The sequence below is a fragment of the Hypomesus nipponensis genome, chromosome 21, assembly GCF_054491055.1.
Source record: "Hypomesus nipponensis isolate SF chromosome 21, ASM5449105v1, whole genome shotgun sequence".
NCBI classification, from domain to species: Eukaryota; Metazoa; Chordata; class Actinopteri; order Osmeriformes; family Osmeridae; genus Hypomesus; species Hypomesus nipponensis.
The window spans coordinates 13,708,210-13,726,347 of NC_140381.1; the positions used below are offsets into that span (position 1 = coordinate 13,708,210).

The 18,138-nt window shown below is 40.8% G+C and overlaps 1 protein-coding gene and 1 pseudogene across 1 annotated transcript; both read right to left on the minus strand.

Annotated features, from left to right (window-relative positions):
- Nucleotides 1-13,104: 13,104 nt before the first annotated feature.
- On the minus strand, nt 13,105-17,250 carry LOC146238092 (uncharacterized). The gene is made up of 5 exons (XM_084685655.1): nt 16,207-17,250; nt 15,115-15,696; nt 14,875-15,018; nt 14,358-14,613; nt 13,105-14,074 (listed from the first exon to the last, which is right to left on the minus strand). The coding sequence occupies exons 1-5, from the start codon at nt 16,912-16,914 to the stop codon at nt 13,410-13,412; spliced, it is 2,355 nt and encodes a 784-aa protein (XP_084541781.1). The 5' UTR covers nt 16,915-17,250; the 3' UTR covers nt 13,105-13,409.
- Nucleotides 17,221-17,938, minus strand: LOC146238093 (uncharacterized; annotated as a pseudogene).
- Between the last annotated feature and the right edge of the window lie 200 nt (nt 17,939-18,138).

Consider the following 18,138-nt stretch of genomic DNA (forward strand, 5'->3'; position numbering starts at 1 on the left):
TTCTCAGTCAATGCACAACTAACTAAAGTGGGCAACTGGGCTAGGGCAGCGTTCATGTTCAGCTCCTTGCAAGAATAGCCTGTGAAGGTTTAGCAGCCGACTCTCTGGTCCTATTAAACTCCACAACATACACAATCAGGGTGACCAACAAGATTATATTAACTAACCAACAATAACATTACAAACATCTAATTGAACGAACACAACAACTGAAATCCCTCGCAAGGCTATTGTAACCAAACTATTTTCCACAAGTCTTTGCGTTTTTGGACATGCCGCACTGCATGCTGGGTACCCAAGGGTGTTGATGCTGATTATCTAGCTGTGCTCCGACTGAGTGATATGAGTATTAGTTTTTTGTCAGGTTTTGGACAAAGGTTGAGAAAAGGTTGACATTTCAAGGTTAAATTGCATGAAATTGCGCATGGTATTTCCGAATGATGTCTGTCTGTTTAACTAAACAAGTAATCAAAATTATGACAGGCCAAAAGACTGCCTGGATTCGAACCAGTGACCTTACACTTTGCAGGACAACATTTCAACCCATTGAGCTACCCGCAAGGCTGATAAAGTCTGGTCAGTTTCTGTAAAAAAAAAAAAAAGAAGCCGTATCTTCTGTAGCATGGCTTGTTCGATTCGGCCAAAGCTTGAACAGCTGTAATTCAATGATCTTTTGACATATCAAGGTGAAATTTGCGCATGGTACTTCAGAACAATGTCATCCTGTTTAACTACACATATATTCAAATTTAAGACAGACTCAGTGTGGCTGGATTCGAACCTACGACCTTATACTTGCAGGTCACTTTTCCAGCTCGTTGAGCTATTCTCAGTGTTGAGTATTGGTATGTTCAGTTACTGTACAAAAAAGTAAGCTGTTTCTCCTGTGGTAAGCGTTTTTAGATTCAGCCAAGGTTGAAACAGCTCTCATATAAATCATATTAACATACCAAGGTGATATTGTTTATGGTACTTCAGAGAGATGTAATCTTGAACCCAATTAGGTTTGAAAAACCATCAGTCAAAATTGTTGCTGTTTCTCCAATGGTGAGCATCGTCAGATTTGGTCCAAGTTCAAACAGCTGTAATTCAGTCATATTTTGACATATCAAGGTGAAACTTTGCATGGTACTTCAGAGGCTTGTCACCTTAAAGCTTATTAGGTTTGAACCATCCTTCAAAAATACATTTGATTTAGTGACAGAAACATATTGAGGCAATGTGGACATTTACATAAATACACCCATTTCAGCCATTTTGTACTTGATTCAATTGCCTTAAGTACCGTTTTTAAATACGTCAATGATACATATCTGTACCAAATTTCAAGTCAATTTCACCTTTGGTTCAAGAGAAGAGGAATTTTGAAGGTTTTCCCAAATTATCACATTACAGGAAAATCTATCATGGCGGACCTTATGGGTCCTTGAGGCTTTTTTGTTCCTCATGAAAAATGAGGCATGCACACCAAGTTTCAGAAGAATTTGAGCAATGGGGTGGAAATGCCATCACTTTGAAAATCGGACTTTTGGGCGCGGCCTGTGTCGCCCCCTATGGTCGGATGTGGCCCATATTTGGTGTGGGGGTACCCACTTGGATGTAGTATCAAATGTGCCAAAAAATTTATGACCAGGGACTTTTTGAGATATTGGGGCGCAAGGAGAAGAAAAATAATAATAAGAAGAATACCAACAATAACACTAGGTTCCCTCCTACCGGAGGAACCTAAATATAGCTGCAAGCAGCGATGCGGGTTCCTCCGCAAAATATTATAACATGTACACTGTAAAAGATCGAGAGTTGGACAACAAAAGAGCAAAACGACTTCATGTTTGGCCAACAACAGGCTGAATGGGGATTTGAACCTAGAGCATAAGGTTACAAGTCAGTCTCTCTAGCCTCTCTGCTACACACCAACTGCAGAGATATTATAATTAATAAGGGCTGAGTATTAAATTTTCATAGGATATTGAAACTCTTCTTAAATTGATTTCTTTCCAGACTCTCAGTCAATGCACAAATAATGATAGTCATGTGGGCAACTGGGCTAGGGCAGAGCTCATATTCAGTTCCTTGCAAGAATAGCCTGTGAGGGTATAGCAGCCGACTGTCTGGTCCGATTAAACTACACAACATACACAATCAGGGTGACCAACAAGATTATATTAACTAACCAACAATAAAATTACAAACATCTAACTGAATGAACACAACAACTGAAATCCATCGCACAGCTTTTGTAACCAAACTATTTTCCACAAGTCTTTGCGTTTTTTGACATGCCGCACTGCATGCTGGGTACCCAAGGGTGCTGACGCTGATTATCTAGCTGTGCTCCGACGGCGTGATATAAGAATTCGTTTTTGGTCAGCTTTGGGACAAAGGTTAAGAAACAGTTGACATTTTCAGGTGAAATTGCATGAAATTGCACATGGTATTTCAGAAGGATGTCTGCCTGTTTGACTAAACAAGTAATCAAAATTATGACAGGCCAAAAGATAATGTCTGGATTCCAATCTACTACCTTATACTTTACAGGTCACCATCCCAGCCCATTGAGCTATTGTCAGTGTTGAATAGTGTCATGTTCAGTAACTGTATTAAAAAGTAAGCTGTTTCTCCTGTGGTAAGCATTGTTAGATTCAGCCAAAGTTGAAACTGCTTGTACATTTCCTATGAAAATGGGACAACGGGATGACTGGGTTGCTGCTGCAAAGAATAATTTATTAATAGTTTTTTTTAAAGGTTGTTTGGAGTGCCATAACTTCATAGAAGGGAATTTCAAATCATGCCTATCTTCAGTGGGGATGTGTCCTGGCTTAGGTTACTGAAATGAATTTGTGCAACAGACAAGGGATCCACCTGAAAAATCGATTTACTTCATTAGAGATAACCATTAGCGTTATCTCCATGCGTAGACTACAAGTAGCTAGCTACTGTGGTGAACCTGGCTTGTTTTGCAGTGGTTCACACAGTCTCGCTAAACAGATGATTGGAGTGTTGTGATGGGCTCAAATAAACACGTAGTGCTATGTTTTACAACCGGAGGATTTATCGGACGACTAGAAACTGTTTTGTCAGAATAAAAAGTTAAAAACTATGCCTCTGACTGGTATTGAACCTTGATTACCAGCACAACATCTCAGCCAATTGAGCCATTCCCAGGCATGGAATACACAAAGTTCAATAACTGGATAATTAAAAAAAGCTGTTTCTCCAGTGGCGAGCATTGTCAGATTTGGTCCAAGTTCAAACAGCTGTAATTCAGTCATATTTTGACATATCAAGGTGAAACTTTGCATGGTACTTCAGAGGCATGTCACCTTGAAGCTTATTAGGTTTGAACCATCGTTCAAAAATACATTTGATTTAGTGACAGAAACATATTGAGGCAATGTGGACATTTACATAAATACACCCACTTCAGCCATTTTGTACTTGATTCAATTGCCTTAAGTAACGTTTTTAAATACGTCAATGATACATATCTGTACCAAATTTCAAGTCAATTTCACCTTTGGTTCAAGAGAAGAGGAATTTTGAAGGTTTTCCCAAATTATCACAGTACAGGAAAATCCATCTTGGCGGACCTTATGGGTCCTTGAGGCTTTTTTGTTCCTCATGAAAAATGAGGCATGCACACCAAGTTTCAGAAGAATTGGAGCAATGGGGTGGAAATGCCATCACTTTGAAAATCGGACTTGTGGCCTGTGGCGCCCCCTATGGTCTGATGTGGCCCATATTTGGTGTGGGGGTACCCACTTGGATGTAGTATCAATGTGCCAAATTAGAAAATTTATGACCAGAGACTTTGAGATATTGGGGCCCAAGGAGAAGAAAAATAATAAGAATACCAACAATAACAATAGGTTCCCTCCTACCGGAGGAACCTAATAATAAATATAGCTGCAAGCAGCGATGCGGGTTCCTCCACAAAATCGCAAAATATTATAAACACATACACTACAGAAGATCGAGACTTTTGACAACAAGAGAGCTGAATGACTTCATGTTTGACCACCATTGATTCCAGGTTCTCAGTCAATGCACAACTCACTGAAATCATGTGGTAAACTGGGCAAGACAGCATGCATAATTAGCTTCTTGCAAGGAAAGCCTGCAGCGATGTAGCAGCCGACTCTCTAGTCCGATTCAACTATACAACATACACAATCAGGGTGACCAACAAGATTATATTAACTAACCAACAAAAACATTACAAACATCTAAATGAACAAACACAACAAGTGAAATCCCTCGCAAGGCTGTTGTAACCAAACTATTTTCCACAAGTCTTTGCAATTTTGGACATGCCGCACTGCATGCTGGGTACCCAAGGGTGCTGACGCTGATTATCTGGCTGTGCTCCGACTGCGTGATATGAGTATTAGTTTTTTGTCAGCTTTGGGACAAAGGTTAAGAAAAGTTTGCCATTTCAAAGTTAAATTGCATGAAATTGTGCATGGTATTTCAGAATGATGTCTGCCTGTTTAACTAAACAAGTAATCAAAATTATGACAGGCCAAAAGACGTGCATGGATTCGAACCTGTGGCATTATGCTTTACAGTACAACGCTTCAACCCATTGAGCTACCCGCAAGGCTGAGAATTTGGTGAAATTGTTTATGGTACTTCATGGGCGTGTCACCTTAAAGCCTATTAGGTTTGAAAACCCATCATTCAAAATGAACTTTGATTTAATGACACAAACATATTGAGGCAATGTGGAAATGTACATAAATACACCCCTTTCAGCTATTTAGTATTTTATTCAATTGCTATAAGTAACGTTTTTAAATACGTCAATGATACATATCTGTACAAAATCTCAAGTTAATTAGACCTTTGGTTCAAGAGAAGAGGAATTTTGAAGGTGTTCCCAAATTATCACTGTACAGGAAAATCGATCAGGCGGACCTTATGGCTCCTTGAGGCTTTTTTGTTCGCCATGATAAATAAGGCATGCACACCAAGTTTCAGAAGAATTTGAGCAATGGGGTGGAAATGCTATCACTTAGAAAATCGGACATTTGGGTGTCGCCTGTGGCGCCCCCTATGATCTGATGTGGGCCAGTCTGTGTTTGGGCCATAGTTGTGGCATGTTGTATCAATATGCCAAATTTCAAAACTTTTTACCATTGTGTTCATGAGATAAATTACTAGAATAATAATAATAATAAATATAGCTGCAAGCAGCAATGTGGTGGCCAAGCAGTCAAATGACCCATAAAACACTTTCGAAATCTTCAGAACAGGGTTCCGAGTGCATGCAGCAAGTTTGGTGTGAATCCATCAAAGATTTGCTGAGATACGACCCAACTTCCTGTTTGCTGGCTTAATTGCACATTTTGACTCCCTGTACCGGGCAAACGGTTCTGAAAATCAAAAAATCATGTGAAAACCCTTTGTGAGGCTTGGTCTGAAGATACTCTCTGCCAAATTTGGCGAAGATTGGACAACATGTGTAGGAGGAGTAAAGAAAAAACGTTTTTCAATTAATTCAAAATGGCGGCCGGATCAATTCGGCTATTATCACAAGTTATCATGTATCACATAGGGGATGTCCCAACATATCATGAGACAAAGGAATCACTTAATAAAAGCAAACAAATCAACAGTTATTGGCCAAAACACATTTTTGCTTCCTGCGTCCACGCCCAGTGATCACATGACACCAAATTAATTGGACAGCCTCAGAAGAGGGTTCCGAGTCATCATATTAAGTTTGTTGTTGATTTCTCAAAGATTAGCTGAGATATGACCCAACTTCCTGTTTGGTTGCTTTGTTGACGATTTTGATTGGCTGTACCGGACAAACGGTTTTGAAAATCGAATATCCTTTGATAACTTCTGTGAGGGTTGGTCTGATGATAATGTGTGCCAATTCTGGGAAAGATTTAAAAAAAATGAAAGTAGTTGAAGCGAAAAAACGTGTTTCCTTAAAATTCAAAATGGTGGAAAATCTATATAACCGGAAATTGACGTTATAGTTTCATTGACATGAAACTTGGTGAATATAAAGAGGGGACTGTGCTTAATAAGTGTGCCAAATTTCACAACTTTTTACCATACGGTTCTAGGGGCTGCCATAGACTCCAATGACAGAAGAAGTGTAATAATAATAATAATAAGAAGAAAAGGTAGAATCACTTATGTGGCTTCGCCGCTTCACGGCTTGGCCACCAAATAATACCAACACCAACAAACACAATAGGGTCCTCCTGACGGAGGAACCCTAATAATAAGAATACCAACAATAACACTAGGTTCCCTCCTACCGGAGGAACCTAATGAGAATACCAACAATGACACTAGGTTCCCTCCTACCGGAGGAACCTAGGTAAAGAAGAATACCAACAATTACAATACAAATACAAATGATAACGTTTCATTCTCAGGACATTTATAGTTTTATACTTAGGACTAGGAGTCTAAGGCAGCCCATAGAACCGATTGGTGAAAAGTTTTGAATTTTGGCACGCTGATTGGGAACGGTCTCCTGATTATCCTCACCAAGTTTCATGTCGACCACTGAAGCACTATAGTGCCACCAAGGGGTCAATTTCGGAAGTGTGTTTACGCCCATAACTTTTGAACTTTCTTAAGTGAGGTATCATTGGGTACCAAGTTTCATGTCGATCCCTGAAGCTCATCTTCCTCCCACAATCACCTTGATACGTCAACATATGACTGAAATACAGCTGTTTATACTTGGGTCAAATCTGACAACGCTCGCCATGGGAGAAACGGCTACAAAATGGCTGAAATGGGTGTATTTATGTAAATGTACACATTACCTCAATATGTTTGTGTCACTAAATCAAATGTCATGTTGAATGATTGGTTTTCAAACCTAATAGACTTTAAGGCATTTTTTCGCCCCTGAAGTACCATAATAATTTCACCTTGATATGTCAAAATATGACAGAATTACAGCTGTTTGAACTTGGACCAAATCTGACAATGCTCACCAGTGGAGAAACAGCTTTTTTTTGTACAGTAACTGAACATGCCATTACTCAACACTGAGAATAGCTCAACGAGCTGGAACGGTGACCTGCAAAATATAAGGTTGTAGGTTCGAATCCCGAATTTGACTGATGGTTTTCAAACCTTATTGGGTTCAAGATGACATCACTCTGAAGTACCATCAACAATTTCACGTTGGCATGTCAAAATATGATTGAATTTGAGTAGTTTAAACTTTGGCTGAATCTAACAACGCTTAACACAGAAGAAACAGTTTGATGTGACGGAAAATCGAACTCCAAAAGTAGCTTTTTCCCTCTGTGTAATTACTGAATCATGTAGCATCTTGGCGATTTCATCCAAAAGGTAGAGGAGGGCAGCTTTTAGGAGAACAAGCGATTCCCCACAGACCTATCGGCTCAGAATTTTTATTTGGGTCAAGAAAGTCTTTGTAATAAGCCTAAGTGCCAGGGAGACCGCATAGGCTCAGGCGGCAGCCATGTTTTGGTCGCGTCATGTTCACAAGTTCACCATTTCACAGTTCGATCGACACCAAAAATGTCCGACTGCTCTATTGGATTCCACAGGTCTCACTCAGGTGGTTTCTAAACCTACCCATCTTCACTCGCATACATTGGATTTAGTTCTCACACGGGGAATCAAGATTAGTGACATAATTGTCCACCCCCACAATCCTATATTATCAGACCACTGCCTGGTTACCTTTAAAATGGATCTCTGCCAGAGCCTTGGAGGCACCCAGAATATTTCTACTAGCCGCTGCATAACCCCAAACACAGCTATGGAACTGGCTAATATTCTACCTGCTGCACTAGAAGCACTGGACGTCCCAAATAAATCATTAAATGCTAAAACAAGGGATCTGAATTTGGTTCTTCAGTTATCCCTAGATTCTGTTGCCCCACTCAAACCAAGGAAAAGAAAAGACAAGAAAATGGCTCCATGGTATTCAGAGGAAAGCCGCACTCTCAAGAGGTCCACTCGAAAATTAAAGCATAAGTGGCGTACCACTAAATTGGAGGTTTTCCGCCTGGCCTGGAAGGACAGCCAAATTGAGTACAAGCAAGTCCTCATCAGGTCCAGATCAGAATATTTCTCGAAATTGATTAGTAAGAAAAAACACAACACAAAGTTCCTATTTGATACTGTTGCAAAACTCACTAAGAAAAGTACACTCTGTGTTAGTTCAGATCTCTCTCCCAATGATTTCTTAGATTTCTTTGACCAAAAAATCTATGCAATAAGGGACAAACTACAGACTAGGCCTGGAGGAGTGGCCATCAACACAGAATTTGACTCTATACCCAGCATGCTGCATGTTGAGGCTCTTACCCACTTTAACCCTATTTCTATGGAAGCGTTCATCGAGCTGATAGATTCCTCGAAACCCATCAGCTGCCTTCTTGATCCCCTCCCTGCCAAACTTTGTAGGGAACTTCTCCCTATTATTGGACCTTCCATGCTTAGTATTATTAATGAATCTATTGTAACTGGACAAGTCCCTGACAATTTCAAACAAGCTATTATTAAGCCCCTTCTTAAAAAACCAAACCTGGATCCAGGTTGTATTAGCAACTATAGGCCAATTTCAAATTTGCCATTTCTCTCCAAAATTTTAGAAAAAGCTGTGGCACAACAGCTAACTGAGCACCTCTCCTCAAATCAGCTTTATGAACCTCTCCAGTCTGGATTTCGTCTTCACCACAGCACTGAAACTGCATTAGCTAAGGTAGTCAATGATCTATTATTAGCCTCTGACGCGGGCTCTATCTCTGTTCTGGTTCTTCTAGACCTTAGTGCAGCATTTGACACTGTGGATCATGAGACTCTCCTGGAGCGTATGGAGAACTATGTTGGGATCTCTGGTACTTCACTTCAGTGGTTTAGATCGTATCTATCTGATAGATCACAATATGTCCACTATGATGGTTGCTCATCCAGGAGCACTACTGTAAAATACGGAGTACCACAGGGTTCAGTTCTAGGCCCTCTAGGAAACATAATTAGAAGCTCTGGGATACATTTTCACTGTTATGCAGATGATACTCAACTATACATGTCCTTAAAGCCTGGAGAATTTCCACATGCTATGGAAAAATGTGTTTCCGGGTTGAGAACTTGGATGACAGCAAATTTCCTTCTTCTTAATTCGGATAAAACCGAATTTTCGGCCCTAAAAAATACAGAAATAATTTATCCAATCTGACCTTAAACTTAGATGGTGTCAAAGTATCTCAAAGCCAGTTGGTAAAAATTTAGGAGTCACATTGGACCCAGACCTTTCGTTTGAGTACCATATTAAACAAATCACCAGAACTGCATTTTTCCATCTACGTAATATTGCCAAAATACGAAAATTCCTCTCAAAGGATGATGCTGAAAAACTAATACATGCTTTTGTTACGTCCCGATTGGACTACTGCAATGTGTTTTTCTCTGGCCTCCCAATTACCTACTTGAAAAATTTACAGCGGGTACAAAATGCTGCTGCTAGACTATTGACAAAAACAAGAAAGTTTGATCATATAACATCTACTCTTATCTCTTTACACTGGCTCCCTATCCAAGCCAGAGATGATTTCAAAGTTTTACTAATAACTTACAAATCTCTACATGGATTGGCACCACTGTACCTCTCCGGTCTCCTTGCACCCTATTGCCCCGCAAGGACTCTAAGATCTCAAGATGCCGGCTATCTGGTAATACCCAAAATTAAGAAAAAAACTGCTGGAGGTAGGGCGTTCTCATATAGAGCACCTCTTCTCTGGAACAAATTACCTGTCTCAATTAGGGAGGCTGATACTGTTTCGACATTTAAAACTAGATTAAAAACGTTCCTGTTTAGTCAATCCTATGATTGTTAAATGTGTGTACTTTCTATGTAAACCTGGGGTGTGCGTTTGCCTATGTGTGTATCACATGTAACTTTTAAATTGTAATTTTAGCTTATGTTCACACTGCCCATTTAAATGTTACAAATAAAGTAAACCTGTTATTGTATATTGTTACTGTAATAGTTCCGTTGCTGTATATTTTAATTGTTATAGTTTACTAGTTGGAGACAACGGGGGGCTGGTTGTTTTCATCCTTATTCGTATAAATATAACTTATTTTAGAGTTGTTTCCCCTGGAACAGATTTCATGTTCCAACCAAGGGGGGCTGTCGCTGTCTTGGTGTGTGGGGCTGCATCAAATACCCTCTTAGCTTTGTTAAATTGCTGCACTAGTCCACACTTGACCGGTGGGGATCTCATTCTATTACGACTGAAACTGTTAGCTGCTCCTGGCATTCTCTAATCCCTGTTCTCCTCTCTGTCCCCCCCACACATCCCTTGTGGTGTGGGGGGTCTGAGCTGTCAGGACCTGCCTGGTCGTCGGTCTACCAACGCTGGACCAGGTCGTCAACCGGAAACCAGCCTCCATGACGGCCAACAGCGAGTTTCCAGGTCCCATCCAACGTCTATAAAGCCGAACAATGGATTTTTGGTGTTTCAAAACCCATTGACACTGTATGACTATGTTTAGCTTGTGTTCTGCTCCTCTCTCTTGCCAACCGTCTCTGGAGGAGGGGATCCCTCTCTGAATTGCTCCTCCCAAGGTTTCTTCCATTTTTTCTCCCGTTGGGAGTTTTTCTGGGAGTTTTTCCTTGTCTTCCTTGAGGGTTTAGGTTGGTTGAGGGGCAGTTCTATGGGCGTATGTGAAGCCCTCTGTGACATGCTTGCGTGTAAAAAGGGCTATACAAATAAATTTGATTTGATTTGACCAAAAATGTCGAGGAGGGCAGGCTTTTAGGAGTTGTGGGAATTGTGCTTTTAGCCACATGCTCCGATTGATTTTGTGATTTGTGGAAAACTTGCAAGTGGAGTGAGACTGCGTCCCGGGGGTACATTGTTTTGACTTAGCCTCAATGACAGACTCGGCCCGCTCACTCACTGGCAGTGTGTAAACGATATCGTAATTCACTAAATTCTCGTCCTAAAATGTCAGGGAGGGCTGCTTTTTGTAAACAAGTGTCTACTGAAGATAGCCAGTATATAGGATCCTTCAAAACAAGCCTATTTCATTTGTCATTTTCCTGAGAAAGCAAACTACATTAGCCAGGCTAGTTTGACTCGGTCAGCCTATAGGTCTCTGACAGACAGAATCACTGCTTACAGGCAAAGGTCGAGCTGATCTTTGGTCAAATGTGTATATTGACCAGTTCAGAGGTAAATACTCTTGCTCGAGCCTGGAATCGATCCAAATGTCTGGAGTGACTTTGCATGGGTCTCCATCAGTATAACACATTTGGATTCAAGTTCAAGTAATGCCATTGCATTTCAGTCAAAACTGTAGTTTATGTCAAGTGTAGATGTAAAAAGGTTCATTTTTCACAACTGACATGGATCCTTACTTCACTTTTACATGTCTGGAGGGTCATGCAGAGGCCTGCTCAACAAAAAACACGGAGTGCAACAGAGGATGCCCCGCAGCCTTCACCCCCACCAGTTTGCCTACAGAGCGAACAGACCCACAGGAGACACAGTGGCGGCAGCACACCATGCCGCTCTGTCACACCTGGAGCAGCAGGGGAGCTATGTGCGAATGCTTTTTGTGGATTACAGCTCTGCATTCAGCACCATCCTCCCACACAAGCTAGTGATTAAGCTGGGGGACCTCGGGCTCCCTTATACCACATGCAGGTGGATCAGCGGCTTCCTCTCTGGCCGCAGACAGTCAGTGTGGGCCATCACACATCCACAGCCCTTAGCCTCAGCACTGGCTCCCCCCGGGGCGGTGTGCTCAGTCCCCTGCTCTACTTCCTCTACACACACGACTGCACCCCTGTCCATCACAGTAACACCATTGTTAAGTTTGTAGATGACACCACAGTGGCGGGGTTTATCTCTGGGGGGGATGAGCCCGCCTACAGAGAAGAAGTGGAGCGGCTGTCGAATTGGAGCACGGCCAACAACCTTCTCCTTAACACTGCGAAGACAAAATAACTATTAATAGACTACAGGAGAAAGAAGACCGAGATCACAATATTGACCATCAGCCGGATCAGTGTGGAGAGGGTGGCAGACTTTTGCTTCCTGGGGGTCCACATACAGGACAGGCTATCCTGGAGTGTGGACACCTCTGAGCTGCTGAAAAAGGCCCAGCAGAGACTGTCTTTCCTGAGAATACTTAGGAATTGAGGAGTAACATCACACAAAGACTGCTGGTGTTCTTTTACCGAGCCTCCATTGAAAGTATACTCACATATTGCATATTGAGACATGTTCACACACACACACACACACACTTATTCCCACACACCACAAAACACTCTTAAACACTCTGCTGTCTACTGTATGTCCATGATGTGTCCTCCACAAACTGCAACCCATCCATCTAGGTTTCTCTCTCTGTCACACATACATACACATTCTATTATGTAAATGTATTTGCATTTTAAAAGCAGCAGGAATTGTCATTTATTTATGTTATTTTTTTGTTCAAAGGGAACAGTATTAAAAAATACATATTTACTTGATTTTATAAGCATTTGTTTATGGGACCTAAATGTTCTGAAAATATTGTAATAATAAATATAATTTAGCAATGACATTTTTGTGTTATCCTTTCGCATTACACATCAGCCGGACAAGTGCCTTGGCAATATGCCCATGTACACCGTGGTTCTGCTGCCTAAAGAAAATGTATATACCTGTCCCGATCAGTTCCTTAAAAGTTTTTTTAGAGCATACAAATCAAAACCCTTATTTTAAACATTTCTCTGGTAAATAGCCTATGTAGACTTTCAAATGTAAACTGCTTTTTGTACAACCCATGTTTCTTGAACTTGCCTTACCACATGTTTGTCAGGTAATGCAAACCAATTTGTTTTTACAATAAGATTTTATTGAACAAATTCAACAATGACAATAATATAACTTATATAACAGGGTATATACAGCAATCCTTAAGTTAAATTTAATACCTTTTAATAACCTTTTTACTACCATCTGAATTTTTTTTAATACCATCACGACACTGAGTTTGCAAGTGTTAATTGGCGACCTTTTTCACGTTTACGCAGATTTTTACATATATAACACTATACACAACAGAATAGATTTAGAGACTCGCTGATGTTGACCACATATTGCACACATTTATTTCATTTCGTGAATAGAACCGCCTCAGTAAACTCTTCAAATGGCAAAACAAGCAGTCAGTAATCAAGCTATTTACATACAGATTCATCAAATGCTATCAATTATTAAAACATTTACAGTGATCATTACAAACTGACATCCACTACGTGAACTGGTGAACTGCTCTTATTTACATAAACCTGTGCTACAGGACTCATATGAACCCATGAGCAAAAGATTGAACAAACCGCCTCAGTAAACTCTTTAAATAACAAAACAAGCAGTCAGAAAATATTCTTATGGCAACTGTCTTAATTGAATGGCCTTTTCCTCAATAGTTTTGTCCAGTTTGACCTGTTCCTCTTTTTTCTCTTTGTACCTCCTTCTCAGTGTGTTGGATTTAGTGATTAGCTGGGCCATTTTTGACCCAGCCTTCCCCTCTGCCTCCTCAGCCAATTTATTGGCATCATTTTCAAGGATGGTACAGACATCATCCAGGACTCTGCGTTGCTGTCTGAGCTCCACTAGTTCTTCCACTGCAGCCTTCCTCTTCAGTGTCTGAGCAGCACTCTCCCTCTTTTTGCGTTCTTGCTCAAGGTATAGCCTGTACTGGGACCTTGCTGAGGCCACAGAGGCCAGCAGGTCCTTGGTTAAAGGCACCTTGAAGACACCACCACAGCTACTGACATTGTCACAGATTAACCTCAGTGCCTCCAAGGATTCACCTAGAAGGTTACACGTTTCCACCTCTTTGTTTATGGAGAAGCCCCTCTCCACTGTGGCTTGTCCATGCGACAGAAGTAAAAGGCTCTGGCAGAACCTTAAAAGGTCAGTGTATGATGTGCTGAGCGTTGAGTGTAGAAACACATCCACACGCTGCTTAAAAGGTTGAAAAGAGCGGAAGCGTTCATCTCTGCCCTCAAGGGACAGCAATGACGTGAACTGCTGGATGATCACATCACCTGCAACATTGACACAGGAATTAAGGTACTTAATAGGTCATTCAAAATTAATTAGTCACCCATTTGACAATACATATATCACAACATCATGTTATAACATTCTACACTGAGCTAGGAATGTGTAAGACTTTTTCAGAACTTATTAATTTGATAAAGCATTGACACTTCCTCACTGTTGGGAGGAGAATGCAGAAAACCATCTTGCTAATGAGACTTCTTACACAGCTTTAATCAATCTGAATAACCTAAGTACTTTAACTGTCCCTATCCAATATTTTCTTACCAGCTGGGATGCCACCTGCCAGCTGCTTGCCCTGAAGGAATGTTTGCACTATGCCCTTCATCTGTCTGATGCACCAATCAGGATCTCTGTGCATCTTTGTAGGGTCCAAGCATGCAATCTGTCTGACCATTGGAAATTTCAAGGGGCTTTTCACCTGTAGCTTCACAACCACCTTAACCAGGCCCTGCAAACATTCTCGCCTGAAGGTGAGCACAGAAAGCTCACCCAACTTGCATCCTGGTTTGCCCTGTAGTTCCTAACAAATGAGGAACATTAATGAATGTTCACTGCAAATGCTTTGGAAAAGAATCAGTTTTACTCTTTTAATCTGTATTTCTTTTTCTTCTTATTATTTTTAGTAGTAGTTGTAGTAGCAGCCATAACATAGTAGTAGCAGTACTTCTAAGTGTCAAAAGTTAATTTTACAACATACATCCTGGTTCATTGTGCAGGCAACCCAAAACACATGTGCATCTCTGAAAAAAAATAGTATAGTAGTAGGATATATCAAAATTACCTTGATAGCAGATTCAGCTCCCAGGCCTATGTCTACACTCTTAGGAGAGACCAAGTCCCTTTCATCTGTTAGATCTATTTTGATCAGCTGCTCGGGTCTGAGGTCCTGGAGGAGCTCTCGTTGAACAAACCGCCTCAGTAAACTCTTAAAATGGCAAAACAAGCAGTCAGAAATCAAGCTATTTACATACAGATTCATCAAATGCAATCAATGATATAAAACATTTACAGTGATCATTACCATCAGCAGCTCAGTCAAATCTTTGGCCAAGAAGGGCAACACTGGCTCATCAGTTTGGAACTTGGTCAAGAAGGGGTTGAATGTCCTTGCAATTGCGAGAAAGAACTGGAGTTTTGCAATAATTAATGGATCCTTTTGTGCTGCTACTATGGTGTCATATGAGGCTGTGCAGGGGACTGGAACCCTCTTTTTCTCTGCAGCATCCACATACATCTTAAGCACTGGCCAAACTTCAACTGCTCTCTCTGCCACAGGAACGTTTTCGACCCATCTATGGCCACAAAATGGTAAGGGAAAGCAGGAGGACCCTGTCAGACTAGTGAAGTCTTCTCTCCTGGCAGGAACATTATGAAAGAGGAAGTGCATGGCTCGCAGAAGTTTTTCCAACTGCCACATAGTGAAGCCTGCCTTTAAAGCATTGTGGACGGTGTGAAGTCCACAGCTTCCAACAGTGACAACCTGAGCACCTCCGTAGAGCTCTGCATGCTCTTTCTGGAGAAGATCCACTAACTTAAAATTCACATTGGGGCCATCCATGCCAACTGATAGTAGTTCCCTCATACTCAGTTGTGTAACACATTCCTGTGAATTGACACAGGAGACAATTTGTTAAAAGTTATCAATCAGATACAGTCAAATAGATCTCAACATTCACAAGGCTTGGCACTTGGGGGTAAGGAGAAGCATACTGCACACACATTTGATATCAATTATTAGTTGGTATTTTAGCAATGATTTTATTTTATTTTTTTCACCAGCAAAACTTGAGCCAAATATTAAATTTCTATAACTGTGATAGGTTACTGAACTTAACAAAATACTAAAAACATGTTTGATTTTCTTGTACCTTGGAGCTATACCCCACAGGTTTATTAATGCAGGTAGGCCTACTCAGCTTCCATTCAAATAACTGCAGGCCTTTGGCCATTTTAATCCTTTTGTGTAGCCAACAATACATTTGCCAACATTTTTCTATAATACATAAAATCTTTGTGAATAAATAACTCTTCAAATGAATGACCACAGGATGCCGCCTAAGTAGGCCTATATAGCAAAATATATATATATATATATTAATATATATTAACTTACCTTGATGTGATGCAACAAATCCTCGGCCCTTCCATGTCCCAAGAACTGAGATCCAAAGTATCTGGATTGGACACGGCCATCCTCCCAGTATCGAACATGGATGTCAAGCTGTTTTTTCTTTGAAGCCTGATTGAGGCTCTCATCGAACATTAATACGAATGGCCCAGCCTTGTTGATGCCATCAACAAGCTGTTTTTTGAAGTATGGGGCTAGCCCAAATCTGATTATGTAGCCGGTTTTATCTTTCCCACACGTAAATGATTTGGCGATGTCAGAGTCGGGAAACATATCTCTAAAAAGCTCCGAAATGCCTTCGTTGGAATTGAAGGAGTGGTGCTTAACTGCAGTGTTTAAACACCACAGAGTCTCCGCACGAAGTGTTGGTGTGGAGCCCAAAGTCACCCGGAGGTCAGAAGTAGTTGCTGTAGCCGTTGCGTTGGTGTGTACCGTAGCACTAGTTTTCGGAGGTGCAGCACCACAGACAGTTAAGAGTGGTAGAGTTAACTGCTGCCGCCGACTGCGCATTCCATTTTTATGCTTCGTGGACTCCATATGCGACCGAAGTGCATTCGCTCCCATCCAGTTCACATTGATGGATTTTTTGCAAACCGAACAATAAGCCTGCCGGTCATTACCTACTACCGGCCTGAGCCATTCCTTAAACTCTGGGTCTTGCACCCAGCTGTCAGAAAATTTGCATTTCCCCATAGTTGTCTAGACGTTGAAGATTTTTAAGTCAAAATCGTAAGCGAGCCATGTTAGCCATGCAAGCGAGTTATGTTTAAGCAAAGCGTTTGAGATGTCGAACGACCACTGATTATGACGTCACCATCAAACATTAGTTCAGCTAAAACCCGCGAAAAAAGAACTAAAGCGAACTTTAGCAGAAATAATTTCAATCAGAATAGGACACTTGATAGTCTGAAAAAAATAATACCTATATAAAAAAAAAAAAATACCACTAAAACCAAATTTAACACTTTTAATGGCATTAAATTTGGCAATTTTGATTTATCACCTTTTAATACTTTTTAAAACCCCGCGGACACCCTGTATAAATATGAAACATATAGCAGCACCATGACAAGGAAGTAAAATTTGTGTATAAACAGCTCCAATCTCTGCCTCATGACACATCTCCTGCATCTTGTACCAAACCCAAGATTGCCTTTCTGGGGACAGACGTCTCATTGCAGGGGCTAAGCTTAAAAGAAACTGAGTGACCCCATCTCTCTCTAGTGCTCTCTCTCTTTCTCTCTCAGCTTCTCTGACTTCCTTCTTCTTCAGGTAATCCTCCATGTTGTCACTACTCTTCCTCTTTGCCTTGGCTGGCCTGGGAGCTACAGCACTACCCTCTTGCTTACTTTCCTCTTGCTCACACACCTGCTCTGCTAGCCCTGCATTCTCCAGCTCTTCCTCAGCATCTAGAATGCTCTGTGTACTATTCAGATAATGACAAGTGTATAGGAGTCATTCTTAAATATAATATTCAGGCCCTGTGTTGATAATTTGTTTTCAAATTGAGCCTACCTCCTAAATGAAGTGGACTTGTCTTGGAAAGACATTGCTTCCATATACTTCCATCTCTTCTTCTGTCTGTTACCTGCCTGGCCACTCTTTACATCTCCCTCTTCTTTCTCACATAAGTGTCCCTCAAATTTTTCCACAACTTCTTTAGTTCTTCAACTATAAAGTAGTAAAGTACAGTACTGTAGTAGTTATGCTGTAATGGTTAAACACAGTAAACAACACCAACCTGACTACACTGTCAAATAATACGGATTAAAGAGCACAATACAGCTCATTGTATAATAGCTAGTTTGTTTGGAAACGTTATCAAGCAAGATCATTTCTTGTCAGAATCTAAAAATTTCCAACGTCCTTTTTTGGAATGAAGAAAAACATGGTTATAGTTAGCTCGAGCTAGCTATA